This window comes from Fringilla coelebs, assembly GCF_963513975.1.
Source record: "Fringilla coelebs genome assembly, chromosome: 8".
In the NCBI taxonomy this organism is placed as follows: domain Eukaryota; kingdom Metazoa; phylum Chordata; class Aves; order Passeriformes; family Fringillidae; genus Fringilla; species Fringilla coelebs.
This window is the reverse complement of record NC_140066.1, coordinates 21,031,948-21,046,546: the sequence shown is the minus strand read 5'-3', so window position 1 is coordinate 21,046,546 and position 14,599 is coordinate 21,031,948. Positions and strand designations below refer to the sequence as shown.

Below are 14,599 nucleotides of genomic sequence, written 5' to 3'. Positions count from 1 at the left end.
GTGATATTTTATAAAATAATGGTCTGAATTAATAACAGTGCAAATATGCGTCAGGATGAGGAAATGAACTGAAGCTTCCACACTGGTTCCATGTGACAAAAGTTTGCCCTTCACATTTTACTTTCCTCGAGTTTGTCAGTCCTTTTTATCTGTTTCTTTCAGATCACAGCAATCTTTGAAGTTATTAGTTTATATTTTTGTGTAAGTTTTCTATCATGTAATTCTTTGCTAGTACATACTGACCTCCACTGTTTGTTTTTCCTCTGCTAACTTTTATATTGGCTCAACAACATGATGAAATTGTTCTCTCATTTCATGTTCTTTGTTATTTCCTCTTATGGACCAAAATTGTTCTGTCATTTTCCCTTTACTTTTCCTGTGCTGTTTTATCACCCACTTATTTACTCTCCCCATCTCAATATCTCCTTTTTGAATGTCTCTTTCTCATACAATTCCTTCCTCTCTATTTAGAATTTATTCTCTTTCAAAACTCGAAATGCTGACTCCTTCTGCCTTCTCTGAATACCCCCATACATACAGACACATTGACTAAAAGCTTATTCAAAAATACAATCTTTATGGCCCATAATCCCTGCTTAACTTTTGATTTTTTTATTTTGGGCTTACCAGTGAAGTACTAGACTTTCTTCCCTCTTTAGTTTCAGAAATAACATTGAAACACAGGTAAACCAAAGGTACATGAAGAATTCTAAAGAAGGATGGATGCAAGAAAGGCAGCAGAGAGACCTAATATCCATTTGAGAAAAATCCTGCCTCAGATTTTTTTCAAGAGATACTGTTTTGTCTTATCACTGTCAGTAATAAAACTATCCTGAGATAATGGAGAATTACACAACCAGATGGATTATTTGGTTGGCAATATCCATGATGTTTTACTTTTGGAATTTCAGTTCTTAGGTCAATTCATGGGATTAGTCACTTTTACAGTCCTCACAATTTGTTTTCTGACTTAGCAGAGGCAATAACGAAGATTCTGAGCAGGCCTGCAATGATAACATAAGAGATAACAAAAATTCTTTTACCTTATGTCTTCTGTAAGTTCATCAATCAGCTTCAACCACATCTCAGCTAATCTGTTTTCAGACACTTTAGCCTGCATTCCTGATTTTAAGGTGGCTAAGTTGGATTGCTGAGGAATTTAAAAGAAAAGAATTTGCACTTAGAAACTTCCCGTGTGGTTTATGGTCAGTAGGAGTTTCAAGATTTTGATCTTATTTATTCATCAGAGTTAAGGCCAAACCAAAAAAAGACTCATGTTTAAACTTAATTTGTATTTTACAGGACTATTCTGATGTGCCCCCCCACTGTATTTAACAAAACATGCAAATAACAGTCCCACAGACTTAACAGCTCCAACCAATACTGAGGACTCTTCCTTCCCTTGGGAATTCCCTGTGGCTTCAAGCAGGAGTGTGCTGAGCCTTGCTACAATACAGGCCTAGGATTAACAGTGCCATTTGTTACACCAAGCAACTTTTAATTTTAATTTGTTACACCAAGCAACTTTCTCATTACACCTCTAAATGAAAACAAGTGAAAATGAAAAAGAAAGATTAAATTTCTTACCAGTCTTTCAGCCATGTTTAGGATCACATTCACAGGGTCTAATCTATGACTTATGTCCTCCCAAAAAGAAGTCAGTGTTACAACTGGCTTTGTGTTTGCCCATGGCAAGTAGTAATAATAATTACCTGGTGTGAAACATTTGTATGTAAGGTTTAGAATTCATGGCAGGAATACATACTGCACACTGTTGCTACATTCATATCATTTATGTACTACAAATCATTAAGAACATATGAGCTGCTTCAAATTCACAAAAGCATTTGCATTTTCAAGCTCCTATAGCATCTGTTGAATGGTAAACATTCAAATTTGTTTCAAAATCCAGCAGATTTTAAAAAATAAATTAGCTGTAAACATACTCTTTCCCATAACATACTGATTTAGATGGCACATTATTATAATTTTATCCTTGAAATAAAATATTCAAATAATAATTTTCTAGAGTAAGTCTGATTATTTCATTTCATAGACAGGACAAAAAACCAAAAAAACAACTACTCTTTGCCATTAATAAAAAAAATATATATAGCCAAAATGTATTTTCCTGTGATCTAGCTAATTTGTTTATTTCAAGGCTGAGAGATGCATGACTTTAAAACAAGCTATTATTTTATTCTAAATCAGAATATTCAAAGCATGTTTTCCCTACTTAACTCAAGATACATCTAAAATAACGTGATTTCTTCTCCTGGCAAAGTTTGTGTCTGTCTAGTACATGGTCAAAAGATTTCACTGAATTCTGAATTTCACTGAATTTTCACGGTCAAAATTTCACTAATAACCTCAGCAGGGCCTTGCAGCACCAATTCCATAAACTCAACTTCACCTCAGAAGCTCTGAAGAGCCCCACGCCCTTTTCTGTCCCATTTTCAGGAAGCGTTCGGTGCAGTTTGGGCTGGCACTCCAAAGCTCCAAAGAGCACCTCCACAAGGCCCTTTTGGAGCGTTTCACCCCCAGGGCAGAGCTCCCTTACCATCGAACACGGCGCGGCTGTACTGGGTCGTGGAGGCCAGAGGTTTGCAGGTGCTGTCGAACTTGTTGCCGTAGTTGCCGATGCTCACCTCGAACTGGATGGGCTCCCCCGTGTCTTGCAGCATGGTGGCAGAATGAAACACAGCAGCCAGGCAGAACTTCCGTCTGCGCTGGTATTTCTGCCAAAACAACCTTTTCAGTTGTGCTTCTAAACAAGACCCACAATTATAGGAAAACAACAGCAATATCTAAACGGAAATAATAACTTCAATATTTTTACTGTTTTCTGAGAAGAAACCAAAAAAACATAATGTGTATAATAAATTACTCTATTTGATATTATAAGACTTCTTGCTACAAGGGCACAACATTTTTGTTGCCACTACTCCTCAGCCACCAGTAAAGGCCTCTCTTAACTTGGAGAATGAACTCTACTGTACTGATTTTAATGAGTTAGATCACTCTCTAAAAACAACCAGCCAAGGCACATCTCCACTACCAACAGTGACAATAAAACAAGGATTTACCTCGACAACCAGTAAGTCATCATTAGGAATCATTTCTAATTTTTTATTAACAGGCTTGCTTTCAGATAATGTAGATAGTTCAACCAGAATTCTCCCTCTATATGCAACTCCTTCTCCCTGTAACATAAACAAATGAAATTTTATATATCTGCCCTAAAGAAGCGTATATTTTGCATATATTATAATCACTGAAGTGTTCCCAAAACTCCTGCAGAGGCATGGATGGAACCTATTGGATCAAGTGAAATAAAGTAGTTGGCTTAATGCTAGAAGTGAAAAACATATTTATGCAAACAAGGAAAGAAGAAACACAAATGCATGCAAAGGTGCAGTTAGTGAAAATTGTCAAAATCATTGCTGCTCCTTCAAAAATTTCTTTAAAACAATACCTGATAGGAATGGAAAATACTATCATACTTCCTTATTAATCTTAAATATAAAATATTATTCAAAAATAAAGAGTGAGAGGTGTGTAATGTGAAAAAACCATTAAAATTATTAATTCATTGATTAAAATGAATTGGGTTAATTCTTTTATTAAAAACAATAAAGGCAGAAACTTACCTTTCCAAAGTTTAATTCATCATATGGGTCTGGGAATCCAGTGTATTCTCTTGGACTTCCATAAAAGTTTAGGTAACAAGGCCCAAATGTCGGTAAAAAGCCAACTTCAGTTTCTCCAGAGTTTACTAACAAAAGACATTACCATTATAACTTTAATTACCATATTGAGCCAGAAAGAAACAAATAACATTACTATCAAATCCATTAGAAGAAATGTTAGATATTAGTTAGGTATTAGTAATGTGAGAGCCCTTTATTCTCTGGATATGCCATATGAATTTAAATTATACCACTGCCTGTACTGGTACCTAACTTCTTTCTTCACTGCACAGCACTTACACTAAATGCAGCAAAACACTTCATGCAACACAACACTTCATGCAGCAAAAATCCCACAGAATGAGGAGAATTTATGTCCCACTCCAAATATATGGCTTTAATTTATGTGCAAGGGTAATATGCTCTTATGCTAACAGAAAACATGTTTGCTAGAAAAAGTGGAGCTGAGTAAAACAACATTTGCAATCACTAAATGTGCAGGCCAATGATCAAACTAAACAGCCACAGAAAAGATGCACTCTCTAGTAGGAAAAAAGAGATGAGAAACAGGTCAACTTTGCAACAGAAATTTCCTGGAATGACCTGCAGCTCAGAGAGGGATGCAGTTATTTCTCACAGGAAAAGAAGGCTGAGGTGGGACAGTGACAGTAAAGGGCTGTGCCTCGTGTGGCCATGCCACTACTGAGTGACACGAGTGGATTGTAAAAGTGGATGTGATGTCTTGATGTCATTTCCTGTCAACAAAGTCACCTATAACCTGCACAATATAAAATAAAGATTTGCAGTTCTCTATTTTGCATTTGGCTATTTTCACACCCTTACCTCTGAATCAGAAACAGCTCAAAAATTGAATGAAAAAAAAAATTTGAATGATGTCCAATTTTTAAAAAATTCTAAGACTGAACTGTTCACATCAGATCTCAGTATGGCTAGATTTAAGATAAAGACGTGTTAAATAAATGCATTCACTACTTACTGATGTCAATAAATTAAACAGAGTATAAATTTAGCAAATATAGACAACAAAAAATAAAAACCTCCCAAAACTGGAATAAAAATAATTTATTTTCTATTTTTTGAATTTTAAAATTCAATTGTTTTCTTTTAGAAGGCCAATGATCATGTATAATAGAAAGTGACTCTAAGAAATTACTTCAGCCTTTACCTTAATATTACTTTATTAAGAAAGGATAGTAAATGAAGTACCATGTGGATGAATGTTGATTACCTTTCAACTGCACTCCACTTGTATTTCTTTCTCACTACTTAAATATTTACCAGAAAGTCTTTCAAACCTGGATGTCCACCTGGAAAATGTCACCTCTCCAGGTAGTAACAGAATCAGTTTTTATTAGCTTGTTTAGCTTGCTAAGCATAAGCAAAACAGCCACTAATTATTTAAGGCAGTTATTTACTTCTGCAGGGCTCTGCAGTTGCAAATATATCTGTGAGCTCATAGCTAAGTTAAAAAATTTCAAGCCATTGTTAGACCAAGCACTCTGTAATTGAAGCAACTGCATGCTCATCTCTAACACACAGCTCGAAGCACCAGCCAAAGAGAAATATTTTCAAACAAATTCCAGTGCCAAAACTGCTTTATGTTTGATACTCTTTAATCACAACGGTGAAATCTTTTAGACAAAGAATTATTGAAAGTATTTTTAAGGTGATGGAGTATCTTAGGCAATACTCTTCAGTTTGGGCAATGGAACACAAAATCAGTAACAGGTGAAGAGATAAACCTTCATATGATGAAGCCCCTGTTCCCGAAGATGAAAAATCTATATTATGAAAAGAGAAGTAGTTACATGACGAGTGACAATAGCATTGAGAAAAAAAAAAAAAAACATCACAAAGCAATCTCCTTTAAAAATAAAGTTGAAAGCCTGAGAGAAAATAAATTTCATATGGGCTAGAATTTTGCTTCTGGTTAATATATGACGGTATTACTTTTCCTGTATAAATTCCAAAGGGCAAAAATCCAGCATATATCTGACAAAATATCTTGTTTTAGTGCTTATTTTTCAGCTTTGTACAATTCTCCTCCGCACAAAATATAGATTTATCTTTAAAACTACTTTTAAAATCATAAGGACGTTTTAAAACCCCACTGCATTTCAGGACACCTTAGGATACCTACATTTACATTTACTGAGAACTATAGACTAGTTCAGTCAGAAGCCAGAACAGGCCTCAGCACAGCACTAAAGAGGAGATAACAGAAATGGCTATTCCAGTGCCAGTACCTGAGCAGAGAGAGAAACCAAAGCAATCTCCCCAGTTACTGAGTGCCTGGGTTTGAAGTGTAAGTGCTCTGTAACTCAGCTGCAGCTCAGGATACACACTCAGAGGGGAGCACAAGTGATCCCTCCAGATCTGAACTGTCCCCACCAGCCCAACCCCTCTCTCTTGGCTTGCCATTGCCTTTTCCTTTTGCTTCTGGCTGTGCACAGGATATATAAAAAGAATATTTGCATAAAGTCTTACTTCAACAGCAGCCCTTCTAAGAGGACTATTTTATAAGCTTTTATGTGACTGAATATACAATTCCATCCAATTCTTGACTCAAGTCAGTACAGGATTGGAGCCACTAACTTTGTTTTTAGTGATATAGTCACGAATTTAAGGACAAATTGGTCTGTCTCAGACAAGTATATATCATATAGATTTTATAAATACAACAGAAAAAAGTAATTTAGATTCGTATTGTGACAATGCTGAAAATGGTTTCGAGACAATGTCCTTCAAACTGTTGTAGACAGTCAGAAAAATACATGTTAAGCCTGTTTAACCTTGAGCTTTACAATGCTGCTTGGATAACTAATATGCCAAGCTATGTTCACTAAAAAGATAAAAAACAATTTTTCTGGCAAGCTAACAGAAAATCCTAGTGTGGGAGCTGGCCCAATTGTATGAAAGAACTCACTATAAAAAGAGGTGATTACCGATTTGGATCCCAAAGAAATTATCAATAATCACAAGATTATATTAGAATATAAATGTAACTGGATTTTTTCTAATATTTTCCAAAATGTTGGCAGAAATATTATTTCTTATAATATTTTAAAGAAGAGTTTTATTACAAAGCTATTTCCCAATGGGAACAATATGTTAGGCACCTCATATCTTGTCTAACTTCTTTTCTTGTAGTTAATCAGTTTTGGGTTTTAGCTGTATGAAATTACATATCCAGCCATCCCTACTGATTGAAGCATATGAATCAATTGTCTGCAATCATAGCAGTGCAATCAAAATCAGAGTTACAAAACAGGAATACAGAGCACTTGTGCAATGAGATGCAGTGGCTACTTCTAGTCAGCTGCTGATCAGAGCAGAGACTGACACAAGTTCCCCAGCATCTGCAAGCAGCCCAGTGGTGTCCAGGAAATGAGTATGTGGCTCTAAATGGTTCCTTTAGGCCAACTACTCAGGAACATTCCACAGCTTTTAGGTTCTCTTCTCAGAGATAGAACAGATACTCATGAGGTAGCAAAAGGAGTCTTGCTTACAAGTATCCAAAGAACTGGTTCTGAAGCAGTGACTCCAGATTGCCTTGAAATTAAATATGTTATTAAGCATCTAAGTAAATTTGCATATCTTACACATGGTAGATTGTGATATCACACCGTTTTCTGAATTTGGGAAAGTACTCACAAATTTACTCAGTTCATTAACATATATATATAGTGGAAAACCAAATCTTGAATTATTGCTATTTCCACCATCATGTGGTTTAGTCATTACAATTTTAATACTTTACTTTTAAAAGTCCCATAGAATGTTTTCTAGGAGCATTGTTTTGAAAATTTCAAAAGGAACAGACAATCCTGTTGCCAGGGAATTGAGAAACTATAGATAAATATATACTTTCTTAGAACACTGATCTTTGCCATTCTGTGTAACTCAAGAGGAGATAGTGTGTTACACACTGCTCAAGCAGTTACCTTCAACCTCTCCTCCAGAAGAAGCAATTTTTGAGAGACTTAAATATGTTGTTCCAACTACATCATTTTTTGTAAGTCGATCCCTACAAAAAAGGAAAAAAAAAAAAAGAAGATTTTATTTAAATATAATGCTGGTCATCACATACAGTGACAAACTACTAGCACACACATTTTCTATGACCTGAAGTGCTTCAATAGTACTAACAAAACCAGTAATGCCAAGTTACAAAAGTAGGCTGTAATCTCTGAATAAGTCACCTGACTTTTACACTATCATTAAACAGTGATAGTGCTGAGTTCTCACTGCACACAATTAAAAATAATCTCATGTTACACTAATCAGATCTCTGGTAAAGAGACCATAAAGGTACTTAAACGCTTGCTTAAATACTCTCATGCACTGTAAAAATATCTATAGAACCAGACTTTTCTTATTATCTTATTTTCTTTTCTTATTATCATCTTTTCTTATTTTCTTTTTCTTTGCTTATTATGATTTAGCTTCTTCAGTGATTTGATTAAAAGCCATAACTCACCAGTCAACAACTGAAAGTTTTATTTTCTCACACATCGAGGGAAACTGAAATTAAAAAAGCAATGAAAGTAAAAAAACTCATTACTTTTCTTCACTTCTGCCATGTTAACGCCCTTAGTTCCAAAAAAAAAGGCTGGTTACTACAGAAACAAGGGTAAAAAAAACTGACCTTGATTTGAAGATAAATAATTTGATTCCATTCTGGATTAGCATTTTTCTCAATTATGTTTGTGCAAACCTGCCAAAAATGAAATCAAATATACAACAGAACAACATGAAAGATAAAACAGAAAAAAAGTATTTACTAGCCGTGATTTAGGACACATCATCCTCTGACTGCAGAAGTTAGGGGTAGTAGTAAATGAATCCTGGTTTAATGCTGCAATGAGCCATTGATGCTCAATGAGTTTTCCACTGATAACTACTGTTAGATTAATCTGCATATGCAGCATTAATGACTTTCAGAGGAAAGAAAATATTGAAACAGTGTTTAAATATGAGACTTGGGTTACCCTAATTTTTTTTTCACTAGCAACAATCAAATGAAATTATTAAAGCTTGTTATTTCCACAAGCCACAATTTAACCTGCTCTTATCACTGCAGAGAAATGAGATGAGGGAATTACTTGATTTCAGCTTTCTTTATGCAGATTTTAGAGTAGATGAAGAATATATCATAGGGGAGAGGCTGCATTATTTGCTGGTCATGTCTTCTTAAGATCTTCTACACTACTGGGTGTGGTAACCTGACTGTACAGCATACTAAATGACAAAAAATTTACTAGTAATGAATATAAGCTGTGCAATTGTGCCCCAGATCAAATTTGGCATTCTAAGGAACACATTGTTATTTCAATGTACAAATGCAGGTTATCTGTCCAGAAAGATCTGTATCACCAATCACTGAAAGCAATCAGGAACAACTGGTAGGCAAGCAATCTGGCATATGCCAGTTCTAGCCCTTAGTCATACATTCCTTTCATTAGTCATCAGTTTTACACCCTTTCTATTGTACCTTGAATTTTTTCATTTTACAAAGTTAACTCTATTTTTTCATTTTTTTATTTCCGTAATTCCAGTAAATTTAAAATCTCATGTTTGCTTCTGAAACCTGTTCTCAGGACTACAATTAGAATACAAAGGTACAGATATTGAATAAATTACCTTTTTCCCAGCAAAAGAAACTTCTACAAATGGATCTACCAGGTTTTTCTTGTCTGCTTCTCCTCCAAATATTTCCTTGACAGTTTGTGCAAAAGCATCATCCACTGGAGAGGTGTCAAAGAGTAAATTAAGGTAGTTGTTTTATTATTTTTATTTTTATTATGATTACTATTATTATTCCTAAGTAATAAATTGCCCATTGCAATCTTACCAAAATCAACCAGCTCACAGATCTAGTCTAATCCGATAAACAAAATTCAGAAGTGTTGCAGGTAAAAACTAAGAATTTTGCTTAGGAGCAATTTTAAGAATTTAGATTTTTCAAACATCATAAGAAGTGCTGATATGCTCCTGAATTTAAAGGCATCACTGTATTTGAAAAACATTATACGTGTATTTGAAGACATTGCTATTTGGCACAGATATAGGTGAGAAAATATGCCAGTAAGGGATAAAAAGTCACCTACATTCTATTCTGAACAGCTAACACAAATAACTATTTCTAACAGCATTCAAACACCAGTGGACAAGTAGGGAGAAGCTACATACTTTGTGGAATGTCCTCAGCTCTGTAGATTTTGAGAAGGAAAGTGACCCATCGAAGAGCAGTCCCAGCAGGTAATAAAAGATTGCTCTCCACATCATCACTTTCATTATCTCTCTCCCTTTTTTCAACCTGTTGGGGGATGCAGTTGTAGGCAAGAAAGACAAGGCAATGTACAGAATTAGAATTAAGGTAATTAGCTAAGCTGTTGATTAGCTAAAGACTGGTGTCAGTTTCATGATGAGGAATGAGACTATCAAATTATCAAGCCACAAAAATTTGATTCTAGCTAAACTATTTTACTTTCAGTTTTATCTCTAAAGTACTGAATTGCAGGAGCCCACTATAATCACACTTTCAAAATCACCATCACCAGACAATGATGATTTTGGCACAGGTAAAATGCCAACTTCATGCAAATTTCATACTCATCTCAAGAGAAGGCATTTACTGCAATTAGAAAAAGCTTACAAGTCTGATATAACTTACCAGAACTTACTACTTCCTCATTAAAAAATAAACACACCACAAACAACTAGACATATCCTTGTGATTTCAAAAAGCATGAGGATAGCAGAGAGGAACAGTTAATACAAAACCAAAAGGCAATCTGCCATGGCTCTGGGAACCACATTATATTCACCTAAGGAGAGCAGTATGCAAAAATATCAGACAGGAAGAAAAGCAAAACTACAGGCAATGGTCTGGTAAGAAAAGCATTACAAGAAAAATCACCTGTTTTCACCTTGACAGAACAGCAGACAGGAAGGATTGGATTGTTTAAATTACCTGCTGCTTTCATCTGCATCAAATTACTTGTGCCTGACTTGTAATTACTGAGGGGTCTGATCTTCACCAGGAAAAATTTAAGAGTACTCTGGTTTCTCTATGGGCTTCTCCATGTTGTGTAGTAGTGGAGGCATTCCTGACTTAGTCCTGGAACTGGTATCAGTGACTGCTTAGCTAAGCTGAGTTACATGTTAGCTTGCATGCAAAACCAGGCTAACACATCTCTGCTTCCAGTACGAGAAGGAGCATCCACAAATGGTAGAGGTTGCTTAACTGAGCAGAATAACAAAACAAGCTTTGAGTTAACCACTTAGTGCAGGATGAAACCACTAGTAGATTCTGTCTTGTAAGTACTGCTCACAGAGCAAATTATACAGTATTAAGACAATGTTGGGGGGACATAAATAAGTATCTGTGGGATGGAGAGTGGAAGAAAACCATTTAAATTAAACTTACTGGTGGCTCATCTCCAGTTCCCAGGACAAATATGCTGACTTTCACATAGCCTTTGGCTCCTGAATTTGTATCTTCAGGATCACTCAGCAAAAGCCATTTTCTCATGACTGCATGGCCTGAAATAAAACAAACATCACCACTCACCCCAGTAATGTCCATTACAAAATGGCAGACATCATATAGGCAGTGAGCTATTTCAAAAGAAGGCTTCATCCTAAATTACCCTAATGATTTAACAAAATAATCATGTCCTAAACAGGTCTTAATAGTGCCATCTAAAACAAGAAATCTGGTGTTAAACTATTTTGGCATACTAGTTCAGGGACATAGTTGTCAAATATTTTTGCATTATTTTTCACATTTTAGGTCTTTGATAGAAAAGGGGCTTGTAGTTCATTGTGAATTCACTGAAAAGAGTTATATATTGTTGGATATTTGGAAGTTAATACTTAAAGCAGCAAACTTAAATAACTTTAAGTTTCTACTCTTACTTTAGAAATTCAATGAAATGTTTCAACTTGTAGTTTCAAGGAAAGAAGTTCTGAAGTAACCATTACTTACCAGGCTCATCATAAACATAGCCAATGTCAATCTGAAATAAAGATGAAAGGCATTACCTCTGAAGAAATACCAGAACAGAAAAATGGTTGGGCAACTCACCCCATGTTTCTCATGGGCAGTACTACATTGTTCTCTCGTCACAAACAGAATAAGACAGTTTACATAGAATATTACTAGGAGGAGAAAGAGAAAATGTCTTACACTGAAAAATGAAGGATTTCAAAGGGATAGAGCAGCCAAGAAGAAAATGCAAGAAAAGATGCATTAGACCTAACACATGTAGTTATTTTCTTATTTTCTTGGATCCCCAGCTATTACATTTACCAGAGACACAAGATGGGGCTGGCTTACTGCCTCTTGAATTCCCTATACTCATTCATTATTTTATGTTCAGACAGGCTTATCAGAACACTTTTGTTCCTTCTTGAACAATTTTGTTCCTTCTTCCTGCTCAACATTTCATCCTTCAGTTCCAGAAGTGAAATTTGGTTTTTTGTAAATGAATAATTTCCTTTTCTTTATTAAGCATTATGACTGTTTCTTTCCCCAGGGTGTCAAATCTGGACAAGATTGCCTCATTCATTGGATCAGATTTTAAACATGTTCAGGAATGTAAGTATGTTTGCTCATGGCAGCTGGGGCCAGCACTCCTTGCAGGTGAAGTCTGAAAGGGTGATTTTCTAGACAGAATTACCCTTGGTTTCCTGTTGGAATGTGTGCCTGCAGGAACTGAAAGTAGCTGAGTGACGTGCTGTCACCTGCTTAGTGACAATCAATCTTCCACACAGCAATACACCACTGACTGAGTCACTAGAAATCACAAAGAAAATGAGCAGTGAGAAGCAAAAAGCAATCAGCTTTGGGGCAGAAAGTGTTTCATTTAGAAAAGAGCACTCTTCCTTCTTTGCATATTTTTGTAAAAAGCTGATCTAGAGACCTATTGAATTTATGCAGTACCAAATAAGCAAGCAGAAAAGACAGCCAGTATTGATACTAGAGGTGTTATAACAGCTGATCCCAGTAGCCATTACAAGGGAATTACATGGGAATTACATTACATGGGAATTCTTGGCAGGCAGATGTCTACTTTCCAGAGCTGACAATAGCAGATCCAAATAAAGACCATGTCACTGATATCATCTTAACTAAATGAATTTTCCACCATTGTTTTTGCTTATCTTCTGACCAAAGGAAGACCTCTCCACATTATTTGAGAATGTGTATCTTTATGCCAAAATTCATATCACTATTCTGCCTATTAGCTACCTAATAAAATTATCTCTTCAAACCCTACCTCATATCAAATAATCACAAAAGAAGAAAAAGTTACCTGGATACAAGTTGGAGAACTTGGTATATAAACCACACAAATTTTTTTAACAATACTCTTCTACCCAAAAAACCTGCTTACTAGTTTGCTTTGGGCAAATGGTCTCTAGCTTGAGAAGCAAGACATCATCAGGTAATTCTTTGACCCCATGAAAAAGAAGGATAAATTTAAACATTTAAAACCAGTACTTAAAAATGTTCTCCCCTTTTATTTAATTTAGTCCCGATATGGAGCTTTCTCCATACCCACCTTAAATTCACCCATTAGACAGTCTGCTCGTAGAGAGTGAGAGTCATACACCTAAAAAGACAGAAGAGCATGAAACAGGAATGTTCCTAAACAACCTGGTGAATGGCCAGAGGATGCTACAGGTATCCAGCAGCCTTGTGGTTTTTCTCACCCGAATGCTAACGGTTTCATCGAGCAGCTCTAAAGGAGTCATGTGGACATTGTAGAAAAATATCTGTCAAGGCAAAAACAAACAAAAAACCCTGTCTTAAAATGATAAACACATAATTGCTTGAACATAAAATGCAAACCATTATTTTAAGAGGCATGTTAAGCATGCCTGATACAGTACTTTTGCCCCAGCTCCTTGCTGGACATATTATGGGGTAACTTAATGCAGAATGAAAAATTGAATTTAGTAAATTGACTCAGTACAACACAGACAAGACAGTCACAACTTCCATTTGAGCAAACACTGTCAGCATACCTGTGCTGGCAGCTTCCAGCACTGCCCTTTGCTCCTTGCTCTCCACTTCATATTTTTCTCAGGCGAACAACTGCAGAAACTATAAAGTCCATTTGCTAGAACATTATATCCTGGTCTATCCTCTGTTGTAGTTCTCAAAGAGGCATTGTTTAGGGATAGTGGTGACAGGGATTTGTATTCCAGTTTTGGACTACTATGGATACTGAGACTGCCAAGGAATTGTTTCAATATAAGGTGCAACTGACTTGCTGCCCTCCCTATTTTTTCCATGGCTTCGTGAATTTTGACTGCTACGTACAGCTTATTTCAGGTTTTAAAGTTTTATAAATTCCTGGGTCTTGTCTGTGTATGTTAAACATGCTTGCCATGCAATTCCAAAATCTTCAGAATTTTCCACACGTGCCCAGATAATGAGAGTCATCCTCAGCATTTTCTCTATTACACTTCAGTTTTGCAACATTAATCTTTCAGCTATGGGATCATTCTTGTGTCCCTTAGGTGGCTTTGAATTCTCTCCTGTATTTCAGTGTGTTTGATGCACAGACCCCCTGTCTGGACAGAGAAATCTAGTTGTGCTTTTATAAATCATGGGTAGCAAGGCAATGACATCTCCAGAATCTGAGGCAGTCCTATGGCATTGCACAGAGCACTCCTCTGCACACACCACAGTGGTCTACAATTATTTCTAATTAATTTTTCTGTGATTTTTATAACCTACACACAACTATTCAAAGTGATTCTGTCACACGGCCAAGTGCACCAAAGAACACATTCTATATGTCTCATATGAATTTTGACTGGCTTCTAGTTAGTTTTATCTGCTAAGACTGTCAGTGGCAGAGATGTGTTTA

At 35.9% G+C, this 14,599-nt stretch overlaps 1 protein-coding gene across 1 annotated transcript in view; it reads right to left on the bottom strand.

Annotated features, from left to right (window-relative positions):
* The window catches only part of MYOF (myoferlin), a 62,382-nt gene that overhangs the window by 30,383 nt on the left and 17,400 nt on the right, over positions 1 to 14,599 (bottom strand). The window contains exons 8-22 of the mRNA XM_084210772.1: positions 13,434 to 13,496; positions 13,283 to 13,333; positions 11,704 to 11,734; positions 11,143 to 11,258; positions 9,903 to 10,029; positions 9,354 to 9,457; positions 8,359 to 8,427; positions 8,191 to 8,234; positions 7,655 to 7,737; positions 5,453 to 5,491; positions 3,651 to 3,775; positions 3,087 to 3,203; positions 2,561 to 2,738; positions 1,588 to 1,712; positions 1,044 to 1,150 (exon numbers count right to left, since the gene is read on the bottom strand). Coding sequence (XP_084066898.1) covers positions 1,044 to 1,150; positions 1,588 to 1,712; positions 2,561 to 2,738; positions 3,087 to 3,203; positions 3,651 to 3,775; positions 5,453 to 5,491; positions 7,655 to 7,737; positions 8,191 to 8,234; positions 8,359 to 8,427; positions 9,354 to 9,457; positions 9,903 to 10,029; positions 11,143 to 11,258; positions 11,704 to 11,734; positions 13,283 to 13,333; positions 13,434 to 13,496 — 1,379 coding nt within the window. The remainder of the gene's footprint in view (positions 1 to 1,043; positions 1,151 to 1,587; positions 1,713 to 2,560; positions 2,739 to 3,086; positions 3,204 to 3,650; positions 3,776 to 5,452; positions 5,492 to 7,654; positions 7,738 to 8,190; positions 8,235 to 8,358; positions 8,428 to 9,353; positions 9,458 to 9,902; positions 10,030 to 11,142; positions 11,259 to 11,703; positions 11,735 to 13,282; positions 13,334 to 13,433; positions 13,497 to 14,599) is intronic.